The sequence below is a fragment of the Anolis carolinensis genome, unplaced genomic scaffold, assembly GCF_035594765.1.
Source record: "Anolis carolinensis isolate JA03-04 unplaced genomic scaffold, rAnoCar3.1.pri scaffold_10, whole genome shotgun sequence".
Lineage (NCBI taxonomy): Eukaryota > Metazoa > Chordata > Lepidosauria > Squamata > Dactyloidae > Anolis > Anolis carolinensis.
In genome coordinates this window covers 12,146,958-12,165,258 of record NW_026943821.1, presented here as the reverse complement: position 1 = coordinate 12,165,258, position 18,301 = coordinate 12,146,958, and the positions used below count along the sequence as shown (strand labels likewise).

Sequence of the window (18,301 nt, the reverse complement as noted above, 5' to 3'; positions counted from 1 at the left end):
ACTTTTTTGCAAAATTTCGCAAAATATTCCTGACCAATATAGCCATGGACCATACTTCTTACAGGATTTTGAACAATGCTGCTCTGAAATATATATCTATATCTATATTTATATCTGTATCTATAAGGTAAAGGTTTCCTCCTGACATTAAGTCCAGTCGTGTCCGACTCTGGGGGTTGGTGCTCATCTCCATTTCTAAGCCGAAGAGCCGGCGTTGTCCACAGACACCTCCTAGGTCATGTGGCTGGCATGACTGCATGGAGCGCCGTTACCTTCCTGCGGGAGTGGTACCTATCGATCTACTCACATTTGCATGTTTTCAAACTGCTATATAGTCATGGACCATACTTCTTACAGGATTTTGAGCAATGTTGCTCTGAATTTATATATATATATAAGTGATGGGGTCCCGGCGACCAACAAAACAACAAAACTAAACACCCCACAACCTCGAAAATTGACAACATGACCTCTCATCCACGCCTCTAGTTTGATACAACAAAAAGAAAAGAAAAAGAAAGTCCTAATTAGAGGGAGAAGAATAATTGTTTTTATCCAATTGCTGTCAGTTAGAAGGCTAAGCTCCGCCCACTTGGTCTCCTAGCAACCCAATCAGCCCAGGGGACAGGCAGAGTTAGGTCTCACTTAGGCCTCTTCCACACTGCCTATAAAATACAGATTATCAGATTTCAACTGGATTATATGGCAGTGTAGATTCAAGGCCTTTCCACACAGCTATATAACCCATTAAGAATCTCCTATTATCTGCTTTATGAGCACCAACCTCCAAAGTCAGACACGACTGAACTTAATGTGAGGGGAAAACCTTTACCCTTTACCTTAACTACTACCAATTCCTCAATACTTTATTTCCCATACCACCAGACTTCGCCACAGCAATGCGTGGCCGGGCACAGCTAGTGTGTGTGTGTGTGTGTGTGTGTGTGTGTGTGTGTGTGTGTGTGTATATATATATATATATATATATATAGATGCAGATTACTTGCTTTTCCTGCAATGGGATCCACTTGTGAGGGGGAAGTTTCCCCTCCAACAGAGGTATTGAAGAGATAGTTCTACAATTGCAGAATTTTTAAAAATAATCTTCAATGTATTCCAGACCACCTCTTACTGGTTGCAAATAAGGGTGAATTTCCTATATTGGAAACTTTAAGGAGCGGCATTTCACTTTTAAAATAGTTTAGTAAGCCTTTCTCTCCCATTTAATATAAAAAAAATATTTTTTTGCTCAAAGCAAGATGTGGATTTCTGAACACTTTTGGTTTTCTGTTGCTTTTAAAATGTCCTAACGTTTACACATCTCCTCCCACCTTTCCTCTTTGTCCTCAGTTCATATCAATTGTTGTAAGCTGGGTTAAAGGGGAGAAGTACTCAGAATCCTGCCCTTCCTAGGATGCTTAAGGAAAAACAAACTTTCCAATCTCTCCTAGATTGTGTGTCCTTCTTCGTTGATAGCTTTTGCCCAACTTTGCCAAATTCTGCTTTTGGTTGGCCAGATATGCTATAGTTTAATCTGTGAAATGCTTGATATGGACCCACCATGACTCAAAATCAACCAGAAAGCACATAGACATAGCAGCAACCCCAACCTCAAAGCCCTACCCTTTGGGAGTATATAGTAGGCCCATGGTATCTACTGGGGTTTGGTTCCAGGTTTTCCATGAATTCTGCTTCATCAATATTCCACTCCCATCAAATGCAATGTTGTAAAATTGTGTCCATTATATAAAATGGTCAGACAAAAGCAGAGTTTGGTAAAGACGGGCAAAAGTTATTTTTCTTTTTGTTTTCTTTTTGGACATTTTAAAAATATTTTTCAACCAATGGATACTTGAGTGCATGGATGCAAATTCTGTGGATACAGGGACCCAACCAAATTCCAGCCTTAATATTATAAGGTTGTTGAAAAGAATGGAAAGATCATCTAAACAACCTGTGTTCCCCTAGAAATTAATAAACGTATCCTCGCTTCACCCTTCACCTGTGGCTGCTCAGGCTGGACCTTTTGCCTTTTGCTTGCTGACACATATAGGAAGTTCTCTTACCTTAGTTGATGGGGGCAGCTCCATGGGTTTTGCCTCCTTGGCTGCTTTCTTAATTTCCTGCAAAAGAAAGAGTTTGAAAGAAATCAGATGTGGAAAGCATGGAATGTAAAAAGCAAGCTCCCAACAGTCCCAGACACACCTAAGCACACGGAGAGACACAAAAGCAAGACACACGTTGCCCACCTACCTCTCCAAATCTCTCCTTCATGCCATCTGCATGAATGCAGGCAGCTGACAAAGTGAAACTAGCAACTTCCTTGTTCAAGGAAACTCATGTGACAAGTGGTTGCAAAAGAGGGTTACTCTGGGTGACAGCACAGGCCAGAGCCAGGAGTCGTTTTTTGCAAGGAATAAAGTGATTAACAGCTGCTAGTTAGAATGGATGTGTATCTTTTCCAAAACTAATAGCAGCATCATGAGCATTTGTGATCTTTTCTGCCAGTCTACTCAATGTCTTAGCCCAGATTTTGAATGAATTATTTAAAATGCTGAACTTGGATTCAGGACTTTGGATAAAGGTAAAGGTAAAGGTTTCCCCTGACATTAAGTCCAGTCGTATCCGACTGGGGGTTGGTGCTTATCTCCATTTCTAAGTCGAAGAGCCGGCGTTGTCCGTAGACACCTCCAAGGTCATGTGGCCGGCATGACTGCATGGAACGCCGTTACCTTCCCGCCGGAGCAGTACCTATTGATCTACTCACATTGGCATGTTTTTGAACTGCTAGGTTGGCAGAAGCTGGAGCTAACAGCGGGCGCTCACTCCGCTCCCCGGGTTTGAACCTGAGACCTTTCGGTCTGCAAGTTCAGCAGCTCAGCGCTTTAACACACTGAGCCACCGGAGGCTCCAAGGACTTTGGATAGCTCCAGATAAAAACATAGAGCAGATTTACCACCCTACTGACACAAAAATTATCGCGGGTAGGGAATAATTAACTGAATACCATCAGGAAAGTATTACTTCATTGTCCCAAGTGGGAAAGTGTTACTTCATTTACATCCTATTTGTGTGCTTAATAATAATACACTTTATTTATATTCCCCTGTATTTTCCCAGAGGGACTCAGAGCGGATCACAGTATACACATATAAAGCAAACATTCAATGCCTTTTACACAGTGAACAATGACATATAGCAACAAAGGTAAAGGCCATCCTCCTTTCATAGACATCTGGAGGCAATGCCCAGTCCAGCCATGGGGAGGTGCTCTTGTTCCATTTTTCCATGCCAAGGAGCCTGCTGTCCATAGACATCTCCAATCATGTTGCCGGCAAGTCTGCATGGGGTGCCTTTTTACCTTCCTGATGAGGTGGTACCTATTTATCTACTCGCATTGCATGCTTTCGATCTGCTAGGTTGGCACGACTTGCAGCTTCGAACTGCCAACCTTCCAGTCAGATTTCCTGCAGCTAGTGGTTTAACCTGCTGCGCTATCACGGCCCCATAACCAACTGGTTGACATAGGGTTTTTGTTTTTTTAAACTATATGGAAAGAATGCTGGATTTGATCAGCCTTTGGTCTGAACACAATGTAAAAATAATGCTACACTAGATAACCATTTGGTCTGATCACATATGCTTCTTCTTTTCATTGACCAAACCATTATCTCAGGAAACCACAATGTTCTCTCAAGGGAGGAAGTGGGGCTGCATGGAAAAAGCTGTCTAAGAGATGTCTGGGTTTTCTTACTATTAGCAGATACAGAATTGTTTCAAGGGACAATGGGAAGTGAGGGAGGACAGGAGAGTGACCTCTTGCATTGTTTGCATTCCTGTACCTAAAAATTATGAAATGTGGCTTGATCAAAATTTCATTCCAGCACTAGACCATACCCAAAGAGCAACTTCAGGAGTGTGGTTGACAACGAGAAACTATATTTAGGGGTTCTCTGCAATGATTTTTTTATTGGAATGGACTGGATTGTAAAGATATCTTCATTTTGAACCTTGTTTTTACACTTTAGAAGGCAGACACAGATTTTATACATATACCCAGCCCTGAGTATACAGCTTACTTTGGATTATTCTGAAAACAAGGAAAAACTTACCATCCAAAACTGGAATGGGTTCTCTACGGGCATTGTAGCCCAGGGAATTGCCCCCTACCACTCTATGCGTTTCACTCTTTCCCTATACATATACACACAATAAACCGTTATTTTCTTCTACGGTCCTTCTCAAAATGGTGATCAGAAGTCAGGTTGTGCCACTTCCAGTCTCCATTTTGAACGAGGAGAGAATTAATTAAAGGTAAAGGTTTCCCTTGACGTTAAGTCCAGTCGTGTCCGACTCTGGGGGTTGGTGCTCATCTCCATTTCTAAGCCGAAGAGCCGGCGTTGTCCGCAGACACCTCCAAGGTAATGTGGCAGGCATGACTGCATGGAGCACCGTTACCTTTCCGCCAGAGCGGTACCTATTGATCTATTCACATTTGCATGTTTTCGAACTGCTAGGTTGGCAGAAGCTGGAGCTGACAGCGGGTGCTCACTCCACTCCCCGGATTTGAACCTGGGACCTTTCGGTCTGTATTTCTGAATTACTTTTGCATATTTTCACCTGTTGGAGGAGTAGGAGTTCTAAATGATTTATGAACACAAATGTTTGAAAATGGCACTGAATTATTTTTTTAAAAAATGCAGGGTCTATGGAGACTGACAGGGAGCTTTGCAAAAGTAGGTCCACAGGACTCACTCTTCCCACCCAAGTCCAGGAGCCCAATGGGTTAGCTGCTCACCCTCTCCTGCAGCAGCCGCTCTCTCTCAGCCATGGCCTCCCGCACCCTTCGCTCCATCTCAGCCAACTTGGTGACGCAGGTCCCGAGGCTGTTGAGAAACATGTCTGGTTAGTGTCCGTGCTGATGGAGATGCATATGGATCGACAGTGATACAACATGAAATGAAAGTGTCTCTGAGTAGGACAACCACTATCAATAAGATCACAATTTGGGGGGTTAAAAAGGAAACTTTGCTTTTATTGCTATTGTATTCCTTGAGATTGTCTCCAAATTATGGCAACCTTTTTCAAACAGCTTTTTTCCTGATGAAAATTACTCAAATGAGATTTGCCATTGCAGTCTCTTTAAGGCTGAGAGTTTAAGACTGAGAGTAACAGTTCCTACATGAAGTATTTCCTTCCCATGAATAAATCTGAAGTTCTGGTAATAATAGGCACTTGGCTTCAAGGCTGTGCGACATTCAAAGATAAATAGGAAAAGTTACTAATGAACACAGCCAGCATAGTATTAAAGTTTGAGTGCTAGAAACCAGGACAAGTCACACCCAGCTTCAGAAAAAGGCAATAGAAAATCCTCTCTGAACCAATTTTGCCATGCGATCCAAGGGTCACCTTAGGGTGATGTGAAGGCACACAAAAATAACAACAACTCTATAAAATATTCATGTAATGAAATGTATCTGTCTTAACACAACCCATGAATTTCAAAGGACTTTCTTAGAAAAGGAAAAGTCAGAGGCATTTCTTTGCAGTTTCTTATCCAAGTACAATCTCGGATGGTCCTGCTTAGCTTCCAAGATCAGACAGGATCTGGTGCCTTTAGGGTATTTGTCAAGAGAAGGAATACAGAGTTGCCTGGCTGGAGAGGATACATATAGAAGCAATTGATGGGACAAATTAATGCATTTTGGTGGGAGAAGTTGAGATGAAAATGGGAAAATCATGACAGCAAACAATGTGGGCTTACCTGTAGGTTTCTTGAGTGGTTCCTCCCAGCTGCCCTACAGCCCCTTGGGCACCAAGTAGCTGATAAAGGGGGTTGTTGAGGCGTGAGAATTGTAAGTTTGGACTGCCCAGGTTTCTGCCCGAGAGCTGTGCTGCAAGGATGCTGGGGTCCAGAGCACCTAGAAGAGATGGGACAATGTTGAATGGGAATGATGGTGATGAGTAATGACCAGCTTCTGTGCAACTTCTACAAGCAACAAGCCATCTGGCACCACTCCAGTCCATACCATGCAGGGAGAGGGGGCGCTGGGCACTCCTGGGTGGGAGGCGATCCCCACGTCTACGAGGGAGACTCGCTGTCCGCTGTAATCCAAAGGAACCCTGGACAGAGGAAGGAATAGGGTGAGGACCAGAACCCATGCCTCGTCCTTTATAAAGGTCATTCCTGTTTTAAAGGAAATTATATCTAATACACAATGGCAGTTGGTGAAGTCATTTCAGGTTTTTCACTCAAACTTTAGAAGAGGTGTCTGAAGTGCTGAACCTACTGCATGATAGGTTTCAGAACCCTAGATATCTCTTTTAAAGTTTAAGTTAAAACCCAAGGCAGATCCATTGCCCCGCTGTTGTAGAAGCCACAAATTAGCATTGCTAATACAAATACAGTACATGTGCTTATAGAGACTCACGACTTCATCCTACAAGATGGGGAAAGCAATGGGAGTCATGTTCTTATCATTTCTATTCACTTTAAATTTGATGGGCTTCCCAAGAAGCCCATTCTGATGAATTTTGTCTTTAAAGTGCATAGAAACAAGACTTGTGAAGCTGGGGAGGAATCAACTCCATTGATTTTCCGGCACATAGAAATGGCTGAAACCAGATATTTAAAATGGGTGATAAGATAATGAGTCTCACTTATCCAAGCCTCGCTTATCCAAGTTTCTGGATTATCCAAGCCATTTTTGTAGTCAATGTCTCAATATGTCGTGATATTTTGGTGCTAAATTCGTAAATACAGTAATTACAACATAACATTACTGCATATTGAATTGCTTTTTCTGTCAAATTTGTTGTAAAACATGATGTTTTGGTACTTAATTTGTAAATTCATAACATAATTTGATGTTTAATAGCCTTTTCCTTAATCCCTCCTTATTATCCAAGATATTCGCTTATCCAAGCTTCTGCCGGCCCGTTTAGCTTGGATAAGTGAGATTCTACTGTATTGCTAAATTCTTCATTTCCTTTGGAAATGGAAGGCCACTGAATGCCTCACTTAGAAGATGATTTCCCCTGCTTTCCCTCACTTCTGGGACGAGGTCCATAGGCAATATTGTTTTCAGTGTATAGGAAATGTAGGTCCACTTAGCTTTGCAGTGTCCACTCTAACCAGAGTTTTGAAGAGTTTTTTTTTAACCACAACTCCCCATATCTCCAAATTGCCATGTTCAGTCCTTCCCAACAGCATATGAAGGGCCACAGGTGAAGTTAGATCACAGCTTGTGTTGTCATACTGCAGTATCTTACAAAAGGTTGTCACCTGTTTCATAATTGTGGTTGCGGAACCTCAAAGTCTTTCTGAAACCTATCACACATCCTCAGTAAAATGAATGGCACAAAATGACAAGCTTTTCTGAATAACAGCTTAACAGCTCCATATTTATCTCCTCCTACCAGGCCCATAGCCAGGATTTTGATTCGGGGGGGGGGGGGGGGCTGAGTCTAAGTGAGAGAGGATCTACCCTAGCAAACCTTTTGTATCGTTATCCCAATACCCCATGCCTATGGGATATATTGAGCATGGCGATCAGATCATGATATGAGTAAACATAATAGTTTAAATAATAAATGTAAAGCCTTATTGCGGACCACCCTGAGAATTTCATGCTTGCCTCCTACCATAGCTAGTATTAAAGAAATGAATATTTCAAGGTGTTGTCATTCCCATTTTTAGTTCCATGGAACAAATGCTCCTAAATTCATCTCTGCTTCAGCATTTCGTTAACTGGATTTCATAATAACAGACCCAGCACTACCACTAAGGACATTGTGCCAACTATCCATCTGAGCTCTGATGGACGACCAGACTGCTATGTGAGCTGCATCTCTTGTTTATTGCTCATCAACAACTTGCTGGAATTGACAGTCTTGTCCTTTATCCCAGGTCACAGAATATATCAGGTTGACCATCTTCTTCTCAGGTTACATAATATGTCAGGCTTATCTATAGTCTCCAACAATAGATGCAAACTCTCTGTGAATTATAAACTGGAGGGAGCTGGTATAATTAAAATCCTAGATTACACAAGCCACTGACCAAACTGCCAGTTAAACACGGATTATGCCAAAGTGACTTGGGTTTTTTTTTTCCTACACAGAAAGGTTTGCAAAATGTCTGGTGTGATACTCGCATGCTACAGAGTCACTCTCTAGCATGGTGCTAACACTCCAGATGCTTTGAGAGCATTTGGGGCCTTCCCAACTCCAGCAACCAAGGTTAACAAAAACTCCTGCTAGGCAGTTAAATTCAGATCTTATCAGTGTTATCCTTGTTATGACTATCACTCCACAGTTAACATGGCTGCTTTTCCAGACTCTTTCAACTTATGTAGAACTCAAGCTACATTCCTTTGGAAGACAACCATCACCTCGTACAACACTATGGGTCTCTGAGTGGCATCTCCTTGTAACTACAAGATGGGGAGCAGACCCCTAATTGTCTACCTAAGTATGTCAGCAGGATAGCTATCTTGTTCAACAAGCTCGGCCAGTATGTGACATGTAATAAACTTTCAAATAAATGCACTGAGGATATTTCCATTCATGTCCATTAGTCATGGGGACTCTATTGGAAGGTAACACATATGCAACAGTAAAAGAAATCCACAAAGGACCAATCCCACCACTATACAGAGGTGAGGAGCTGACATTTGGCAGCAACAGAGCTTGAAAATGTACATGTTGAGAGTCCTTTATTCAGAAATCTGAAAACCTCCAAAACCTGAAACTTTTGCTATTAGTCACACATTTCTATTTTTCTGGAAAGGGGGCTACTTACTCTTCCATGGCTATAGAATCTTTCCTTAAGGAGCCCATGTTCTACCACTGCAAAAATATGATGGAGGAAAGAGAAAGAGGGAAGGACTCTCGTTCTTGTGATGCCACAAGATCCTTTTTTTAAATAAAAGCAGACATCCCAAGCATTTCTTTGGGTGTCACCACATTTTCCATCTGTTTAGCAAAATAACCCTCATAGATGGAAAAAGATCCAAATGGATCCATCTACCAGTGCTGGCAGTTGGATAATATGCCGGTTGGTAGTACACCTGGCTCCACTTAAGACTTTTCACTCCCTTCCTGGGTATGAGAGCCACAGTAGATGAGTGAACCAACAATTGAGTGTGAGTGATGTGCCAGTTAGTGGCACAGTCAGATTCACTTGGATTTTTCCTTTCCTTTCCAACAACAAGGGCTCCAGTGGCCAAGTGAAAAACCAATTGGCTTCTCTGTACTATTATGGCTTCCCTGGATTATTTAATTTAGGATATGATGCAGGGAGTTATCCAAAACCACTTCCATTCCCCAACAGCTGTTAAGCTCCTGGATAGGGTCACTGCTGCTGCTTAACAGTGGATAGGGGACGGAGGAGTGAGGCAACCCAGACAAGAAAGACATAGCTGAGACATTCCTTCTGAAGGGAAGGAAAAAGAGATGGAGAACACCCTCATTTCTTGTCTCATCCAGGTTGAGACCAGTTGCCTCTCCAACTCCTGAATTGCCATTCCATCACCACCAATAAACAGCAAGAGTTTGAAATGTTGGAGGAAGACACTAAATTGAACAGGAAGAGTGTCCAGCTTCATAAACCCAAAGTAGGATCAGTGGTTCTCAACCTGTGGGTCCCCAGGTGTTTTGGCCTACAACTCCCAGAAATCCCAGCTAGTTTACCAGATGTGAGGATTTCTGAGAGTTGAAGGCCAAAACATCTGGGGACCCACAGGTTTGAGAAACACTGATCTAGGTTATTAAGAGCTATATGTTTGTACCTATGTAATTTGATGACAACACCTACAATCTCTCATATTTTATACATGCTTGATTTGGATTATCTTCTTTACATTTTGCAGTTCTGTCACCTTGGGAGGCCCTCCTTGACTTTTTTTTGGTTTGCCAGCCTCCCTTGTGTCTGGTATTTTGGGTTCCACCCTGTTGCTTGGAGCACCACCTAGCACTGAGAAAATCTCTGGAATTGAATGAGGCCCTTAGGGGATAAGAGGGACCCCGCCCTCAAGGAAGGTGCTCCGGTATTGCCGGATTTGTCACTGGCCTTCAACCTGTGCCTTCTTGAACAGGAGCAGATAATCTTGCAGATTTGCCTCCTCTTGATGAACAATACAGCTGTAGAGCAGGAGGATAACATCCACACATGTACAAGGAAGAGACAGAGACACTGACAATCAAGACAGACCAAGAGGACGAGACAGACCTTGACAGAACTGTGGACGGAGAAGACACAGGAAGATGAGTCAGATTGGTCCGAGCCCAAGACAATGAGTTTCCGATCCGTCTTTTGGGTGAAAGTGAGCTGCAGGAGAGACACAGGCACATCAACATGGGAGCATAGCAGAAAGCATGAAAGTGGAGGAGAGGCTTTTTTCTCCATTTCTTAAACACTAAAGCCATCCTCCATTGCTTCAATCATTGAAATCAATCAAGGGGAAAGACAGAAATGAGGTTAAGAGCAGTTACTAAAGGTTTTTGCATTTGTGGCTTTGGGAATATGTACATGACAACACACATAAGTTTCTCCCTCTCCTTTTCACCCACTAACACAATGTTATCCTCACAATAATCTAGAGGGGTTGTTTAAGTGAAACAACTGAACAAATTGCAAATCCCAAGATTCACAGGATGAGCAAACATAGTACAAGTAGGACCATGGTACTATAACTGTATGGCATGAAAGGACCAACCATTTTAGTAAAAGGTCTGTGTGGGAATTGGAGATGAAAGCCATTGACCATACCTGAGTAACACCCTGCCTCTCTTCTGGGGAGTCTTCCTCACGCTCCTTCAAATGTCCTTGGCCCATGGTCATCAGGCGATTTTTTTCCTAGAAACAGACAGAGCACAAGTCAGCTTTCTAGGCACATAAATCCTTTATGTTTTGACTCATGCATGTCCTGATCTAGCATTTTGCCTATGCTTACCTCCTTACCCACCCACAAAACTGTCATGACATGAAGAATATGATGACTTTCCACACAACGACATCCATAGATCCTAGGGACTTCATCACATGCAATAAAATCAGCGTTTCTACACATTTAAGAAACAGTTACCGACACAGCCCATCACATGACGCGAGCTTGTATTATGGGGGTCCAAGTATTTTGCCATTTCTAAAGTGTGTTTTTTTCCTACACTTTCTAAGTTGATTGGCAATTGACCTGTTTTTCAATTCCCTGCATAGAGACGTATAAAAAAAGCCCATTTTAAAATGTGATGAGAATTCCCTCTTGCCCGCTTGTAAACTTAATTATGACATCAACATAGAGGGAGAAGGCGAGATGGGCAATATTGATTCCTTTCTTCCGCCATTAATGTTTTGGGACCGAGAAGAAAGGAACGGTAATTTAGATCCCTTTTTAGACGTAAAATAGACATGTGTTGTTGAAAGTTTTCATTGCCAGAATCACTGGGTTGCTGTGAGTTTTCTGGACTGTATGGGCATGTCCCAGAAGCATTTTCTCCTGACATTTCACCCATATCTATGACCGGCATCCTCAGAGGTTGTGAGGTATATTAGAAACTAGGCAAGGGAGGTTTATATATCTGTGGAAGGTCCAGGGTGGGAGAAAGAAATCTTGTCTGTTGGAGGTCAGTGTGAATGTCGCAATTAATCACTTTGATTAGCACTGAAAAGCCTTGCATCTTCAAGTCCTGGCTGCTTCCTGCCTGGGGGAATCCTTTGTTGGGAGGTGTAAGCTGGCCCTGATTGTTTCCTATCTGGAATTCAACTGTTTTCAGAATATTGTTCTCAATTTCTGAACAAGTTCATATGAGAAATAATCTGACCTTTAACCACTTAAGGCAGTGGTTCTCAACCTGTGGGTCCCAAGGTCTACAACTCCCAGAAATCCCAGGTAACAGAAACAGACCAGCAGCTGGTATGACTGGCCCTACTATAGAGAAATATCAGGTTGGAATGCAAAGAGAGAGAAGTCAGGATTGTGGGTACCTTCCTGGCTACTTTCAGGAGAAAGGGTATTCCTTACCGCATTAAGATTCCTTACAGCTTCTCCCGTCTCCTGTGCAAATAGTTGGCACTCATCCACCATCTGCTCCTGCGTCAAGCGGGCCTGGCCCTCCAGCCTCTGCACCATTCTCTGGAAGGGCAAAGAGAAATCAGGTGTGTCAGAACCCAATGATTTCACAGCAAGGCAAGAGTTCTCCCATTCCCAAAGCTGGGAAACGATATGTCACAAGTAATGTGGTTTAGATGGATAAGGTGCAAAAATGGAACTTTTCCAGATGTTGGCCATCTGTGATCAGTAATGCATTCAGGATAGTTAACAATGTGAAGGCCAGATAGATCACTCTGTCCTCCACCTTGGTTTTAATTAAGTTTAAATTAGCTTACCAAAAAGTCGATTCATCTGCATATTCAGCTGAAAGAAAAATCTCCATACCACTAATAAAAACATGTTGCAAGCTAATCACGTTTGCAGCTTATTTACAAGACCAGATGAATCTTTGCAAGGACTTTACTAGTTGAGATTGGAACCTGGAATGAACTGTCTTTGGGAGGATGCCACAATAAGGAAGATGAAAAAACATAATAAGCTGCATTCCAAACTTAGCATCATAAATGGGAACAAAGCTACTTAACTGGTGGGATGAGTTATGTTTCTAGTTAGTTGTTAGAATATCTTATGAAGGACATTTTAGGTTGGTGTGAGAGGCATTGTCAACAGGAACTTTTCTATTTATTTTGCAAGGGATTTTTAATAACAATCTTGATTATCGAAAACAGAATAAGCTGCCCCGAGTCCCTATGGGAGATGGTGGCAGGGTATAAATAAAAGATTATAATTATGATTATTTTTAAAAAACACTTACAATCTCTGTATAATTCTGTCCATCTTATATACATGGAAGGTGGTATCGCCCATGTCAGTGGAGCAGTGCCTTTGCTTCAGTCCAGGTTTTAGTCTAGAGTTATGGGAACTTTCCAAGGAACTGAATCTATTTGGGTCATGAGTTCAACACCTTGGAGAGTTCTTCAAAAGTTGAAACTAAAATGTGGACTGGATTCACCACCCCACTGACATGAGAACCATCAGCTGCTACTATTTCAGTACAGATTCAGTACAGGACCTATATCCCAGGATCTGATCCCAGGTTTTCTATTTATCCCAGATTATCTGGCACCGTGGACTCATATAATCCAGTTTAAAGCAGAAAACCTGGGATCAGATCCTGGGATATAGGGCCTGTCTGGAAGGGCCCTGAGAAAAACAACCCTAGTATTGGGAACTAACTAAGGAATCATTAACTGATGAATCACCTCCCATTATGTAAATTTAACTTCTAGATGTGCATACTGCCATATAGCAAAATGCAAATGCTTTTGAAAAGCAAAAAATGAAGAACCAAAAGGGAATTGACCTGCAGTTTGATACTCCTTTCCTTAAAGGTGTGGGCACATTTAACAGCATTTAAAATTTAACTTCTTCTTGATGTGCACCTTCAAGTTGCTTCTGACCATCCCTATCACAGGGTTTTCCTGGAAATATTTGTTCAAACGCAGTTTACCATTGCCTTCCTCAAAGGCTGAGAGAGTGCAACTTGCCCAAGGTCACCAAGTGTGTCTTATGACTGAGCAGAGACTCTAGTATCCAGAGTCATAGACTGAGTCTATACTGTAGAATTAATGCAAATTCATACCACTTTACCTGCCATGGGTCAATGCAATGGAATCCTGGGATTTGTAGCTTGGCACCAACATTCTTGACAGAGAAGCCAAAAACCGTGTAAAACTACAGCTCCCAGGATTCCATAGCACTGGGCCACAGCAATTAAAGTGGTGTCAAACTGCATTAGTTCTACAGTGTAGAATGAATCCTCAAACCACTACATCACACTGGCTCCATACCCTAAGGAGTCAATAGTACACAGTCATCAAAACTGATGTGACATGACATTAATGTTTGATCCTATGCATGAATAGCTAGCTTTGTACATTCAAAACTGCCTCCCCTGCCGACCAGCCAATGAAACTTTCAGTTGGTGAATCTCCCTGAATTTATGTGTGCACTCAAAAGAAAAGGGGTTTTTTTTCATGTCAGGAGCAACTTGAGTCGCTTCTGGAGTGAGAGAATTGGCCGTCTGCAAGGACGTTGCCCAGCGGACACCCGGGTGTTTTGATGTTTTTACCATCTTTGTGGGAGGCTTCTCTCATGTCCCCGCATGGAGCTGGAGCTGATAGAGGGAGCTCATCCGCACTCTCCCTGAGTGGGATTCAAACCTGGCAGCTTTCAGGTCAGCAACCCAACCTTCAAGTCACCAGGCTTTAATCCACTACGCCATCGGGGGCTCCAAAAAAGAAAAGTAACTAGACTGGTATCTCAACCCATTTTGCACAGCAGGTCGTGACATGTATTCACAAGCACCTTCTATGTTGTTATTTTTAAAAGAAGTTTTGCATGCATAGACTGCTGCATAGATAGGAATGGAAAACAAGTGGAGTGAGAACAAAGCCAAACATGCTCTTAGATCAGTGATGCTTCTTGCCTTCCTCTTATTGATGCTGTTCTGTAACTGAGTGATTTCTTCAGCCAGCGCCTGGCAAGCGGCCTCTTTTTCCTCTTCCAACCGGCTCTCTCTCTCGAGCTGCTGGAATTCTAGGTCTTCGTAGCATCTTAGGGCTCCTTCCAGCATTTCAGATGTCTGAGAAGACAGAATCAAAATTGACACAGAGTTTAGAGAGTCCATCACTTAGGGGTATGGTTCCAAGTGATTTGGAGCACAGATAGCTCTACTTCACAACTTGCAAAAATGTAGAAAGCTCTTTGCAGAGATGGCAAGACCTTCTGTACAGCCAATTATGAGTTAGAGCAATTCTGAGAAGGTACAATTTCAGAGGATTGGTAGACACAAAATAACTAACTTCCACTACTACTGCTGCTGTAAGAAACCACATAGCCTCATAATAAAAATTTAAGGTTTGCAAAAAAGGCAGGGCTAGAAACCTTCTCTGTGGTTCTCATTTTTTCTCCAAATGCATCTCTATCCATATGTAGTTCTTATTGAGTGCCTTTGAGCCATTTTACTAACTCATGGTAACTCTAGGGCAAACCTATTAGTGGGTTTTCTGGGGCTAACAATATGTGACTTGATGAGAGTCACCCAATGTCAGAGAGGAAATTTGAAGCCTAGTCCCTGAATTGTAGCCCAAAGTTCAAAGCACTTTGCCACATTGTGAGGATCTTTTCAAAGAATGAAACTTTCTCTCACAGACTGGAAATATGAAACTGGAGAATCCTTTGAGGTTTTAGCATGCTCTCCAAGCTCCCATGAGTCAAACAGTATGCACTAATCTCTCAAGAGTTTCACCAGATGCTCCAGTCGCCCAAGCATTTCACCAAAGGCTCCAGTCTCCCAAGAGTTTCCCCAAATGTTCCAATCTTGAAGAGCTCCACCACATGCTCAGGTCTCCAAGAGTTTCCCCAAATGCTCCAATATCCCACACCAAGTGCTCCAATCACCAAGTATTTCCCCAAATGCTCCATTCTCCCAAGACTTTCTCTCAATATTCCAATCTCAAAGAGTTCCACTAAATGCTCCAACCTCCCAAATGTTTCACCAAAAGTTCTAATTCCCCACATGTTCCACCACATTTCCCAGTCTCCCAAGAGGTCCACCAGGCTTCCAAGTCTTTCACCAGATGCTCCAATTTCCCTCCAGAGTAACTTGAGTATGTCCCTGCTCCTTGCTCACCTCCTGCAGCTGGCTCTGCATTCGCTCCCGCATCGATTCGGGTTGGCTGTCAAGGTGAATCTGCGATTCAGCGTGTTGCCGTTGCAACTCTTCTACCTTGTGACGCTCCTGTTGCAGCCGTGCCTTCTCCTGGCAAAAAATAAAGAGGGCAGGGTAGCATCACTACATTCCCATAGGCAATAAATATATCCAGCTACTCATTCCATCCTCGCCTCCCAAGTTCTTGGATGGGGCACACCTTTGATCAGCGCAGGTGATAACACAATCTGTGTGGTTTAGTTTTCACTGATGTGGTAACTCCTACCTTGGATTTAACAAGTTGGCTGGAGGCCTTAGGAAGAAGTGGGAACGTGAATGTGAGGACAAGAGCTCCCAGACTCTCCCAAGCTATCCCAATTTTGACTGGGCATTCCAAGAGCAGTAGTCCAAAAAGTAACTTTTCTACAGTCTGGTGACACATGACCAGAATATCCACTCAGGTAAATTAGCAAAGTGAATGAAGGATCACGCACACTCCTTTCTCATCCACTGGTTGGTTGGGTTTTAATTAGATTTAATTGGCCTACAAGGAGGCCAACAGTCTGCATTTTCATGCTGAAAGAGAGCTCAGGGAATAAAAATACATTACACCCTATTAAGTTGTGTGATTGATTTACTAGAATTGATGAATCTTTGCAAGCCTGAGAAACCTTCTTTACAAAGTCAATGACTTCCATATAGTAACCTTTTAAATAATAATAATAATAATAATAATAATAATAATAATAATAATAATAATAATAATACAACAATATGTCCAAACCAGCACATGGGATAGAAGAGACAATTTGCCATTCTGACTGTAAGCAGGGTGCAGTTTGGTAATGAAGCTTCTGGAGCCTAATTTACTTTTAAGTGTGTCTTAAGATCCCTGTAATTGCAGAAGCCATAGGCACAGTTTCACTTATCCACAAATGAGAAACGTAGTCTCTCTGAGACAGGCATTCTCAAACTCTGGTCCTCCAGAGTTTGGGCCTCCAACTCCCAGAAGCCCTAACCAGCTTGTTCAATGGTCAGGAATTCTGGGAGTTGGAGGTCCAAACAGTTGGAGGGCTTGAGTTTGGGGATGCCTGCTCTAGGAATTTGTTGCATCCTCCAGAAAATTTGATGGTGACCATAGAATGACAGTGGAAAATCTAGCATATCTTTAGAGTGGGATATCTCCAGAGAAATACTATGGTATGTTGGGACTGGAAGTCAGATAACCTAAAGGCATTCAGCCATATCCACATTTTTAGGTAATTGCAGTCTGGCTGAGAATGTATCCCTCTGTGGATATGGAGAGATAGAAAGAGTCTTTTAAAGCTATTTTAACTTCTTTGAATTATTTAATTATCTTTTTGTCTGTTTACATATTTACTCATTTTAATTGTCTAAATTGTTCATATTGTTTTATGTTAGCTGTCCTGAGGTCTCAGAAAGAAAAAACAGGATGAAAATATTGAATAAATAAATATTAAACACATTTTAAACTCACAAGGAAAAAGTTTGTTTAGATGCAATGAACTCTAGTTCCACCTAGTGACTAAACAATACAATGGCATTAAAATCATTCAAGGGGAAATTTTCTTTTTTTTTGCTGGTGGGCTCAGGTTTTGGTCTAATGCTCTCCTCACCCTTTGCATTCTCCATTTGGTAAAAATATATGTTAACAAAATGATATAAAACATGCTCAGAGGATCAAATATAGTACAGCAATGTCTGGAAAAAGACAAAAGGGTTGTGTTTGGTTAAACAGATTTAAATACATGCATTTGGAGGCACAGGAAAGACAAAGTAGCTGGGAAAACAAATGGACAGAGAGGAATGCTTTACACATCTAATGCAATAGAAATGGCCATCTCTACTTTCCAGTTAAATAACTACATCAAGAAAGTAGAACTTTTAAAAACTTTCACTGATCTGAAATAACTGGTAAGATTTTTGCCTGTGGGTTTTGTGTTTTCTGACTTATACAAATAAGTATGTACTTTTTCCAAATTTATTTTCTCAAAGGATGCAATGAGTCATTTTAGAATTTTACTTCTTCCTGCAAGGAAGTATTTGAAAACTGTGCAATTTTCAAAGATTATTCACACTTGCATATAGCTATCCTTTTGCATAATACAGAATTTTCTGTGCAGAAAATGTTGTTTCTGAAATATTCTTCATTGTGCAGAAACTGCTGCTTTCCTATGCAAAAAAAATGTTGCTTTCATTGGAAAACAGATTTGCACAAAATGTGTCTGAAACTACAGGTTTTTCTATGTGGTGCAGAAAATGCGATTTTATGCACAAGGCACCCACATATGAATTTCATGCACAACAAGTTCCAAACTGCTAAGATTCTCATCAGTCTTGAGTTTTTTACATTAGTGTTTCTCAACACTTGAAACACACATTTTCCCACCATCTCTTGCGCATTTGTAAACATTCTTCCTACCCATATATAAATAATGTACCTGAAGTGGTGACAGATGAAGTGAAATTGAAGGAAGAGAGACACCACCAGCAAAAACATTGCAAGAAAGGAAAA

At 41.7% G+C, this 18,301-nt stretch overlaps 1 protein-coding gene across 4 annotated transcripts in view; it reads right to left on the bottom strand.

The window, feature by feature from the left end:
* phldb3 (pleckstrin homology like domain family B member 3) overlaps nucleotides 1-18,301 on the bottom strand; it is a 45,847-nt gene that overhangs the window by 3,773 nt on the left and 23,773 nt on the right. For 3 of the 4 annotated variants that reach the window (XM_008113795.3, XM_008113794.3, XM_016994790.2), the window contains exons 5-13: nucleotides 15,748-15,876; nucleotides 14,542-14,697; nucleotides 12,024-12,134; nucleotides 10,772-10,858; nucleotides 10,232-10,330; nucleotides 6,030-6,123; nucleotides 5,765-5,921; nucleotides 4,799-4,886; nucleotides 2,067-2,123 (exon numbers count right to left, since the gene is read on the bottom strand). In XM_008113795.3, the coding sequence (XP_008112002.2) occupies nucleotides 2,067-2,123; nucleotides 4,799-4,886; nucleotides 5,765-5,921; nucleotides 6,030-6,123; nucleotides 10,232-10,330; nucleotides 10,772-10,858; nucleotides 12,024-12,134; nucleotides 14,542-14,697; nucleotides 15,748-15,876 (978 nt within the window). The remainder of the gene's footprint in view (nucleotides 1-2,066; nucleotides 2,124-4,798; nucleotides 4,887-5,764; nucleotides 5,922-6,029; nucleotides 6,124-10,231; nucleotides 10,331-10,771; nucleotides 10,859-12,023; nucleotides 12,135-14,541; nucleotides 14,698-15,747; nucleotides 15,877-18,301) is intronic. The other variant, XM_003222830.4, reaches the window with a different exon arrangement.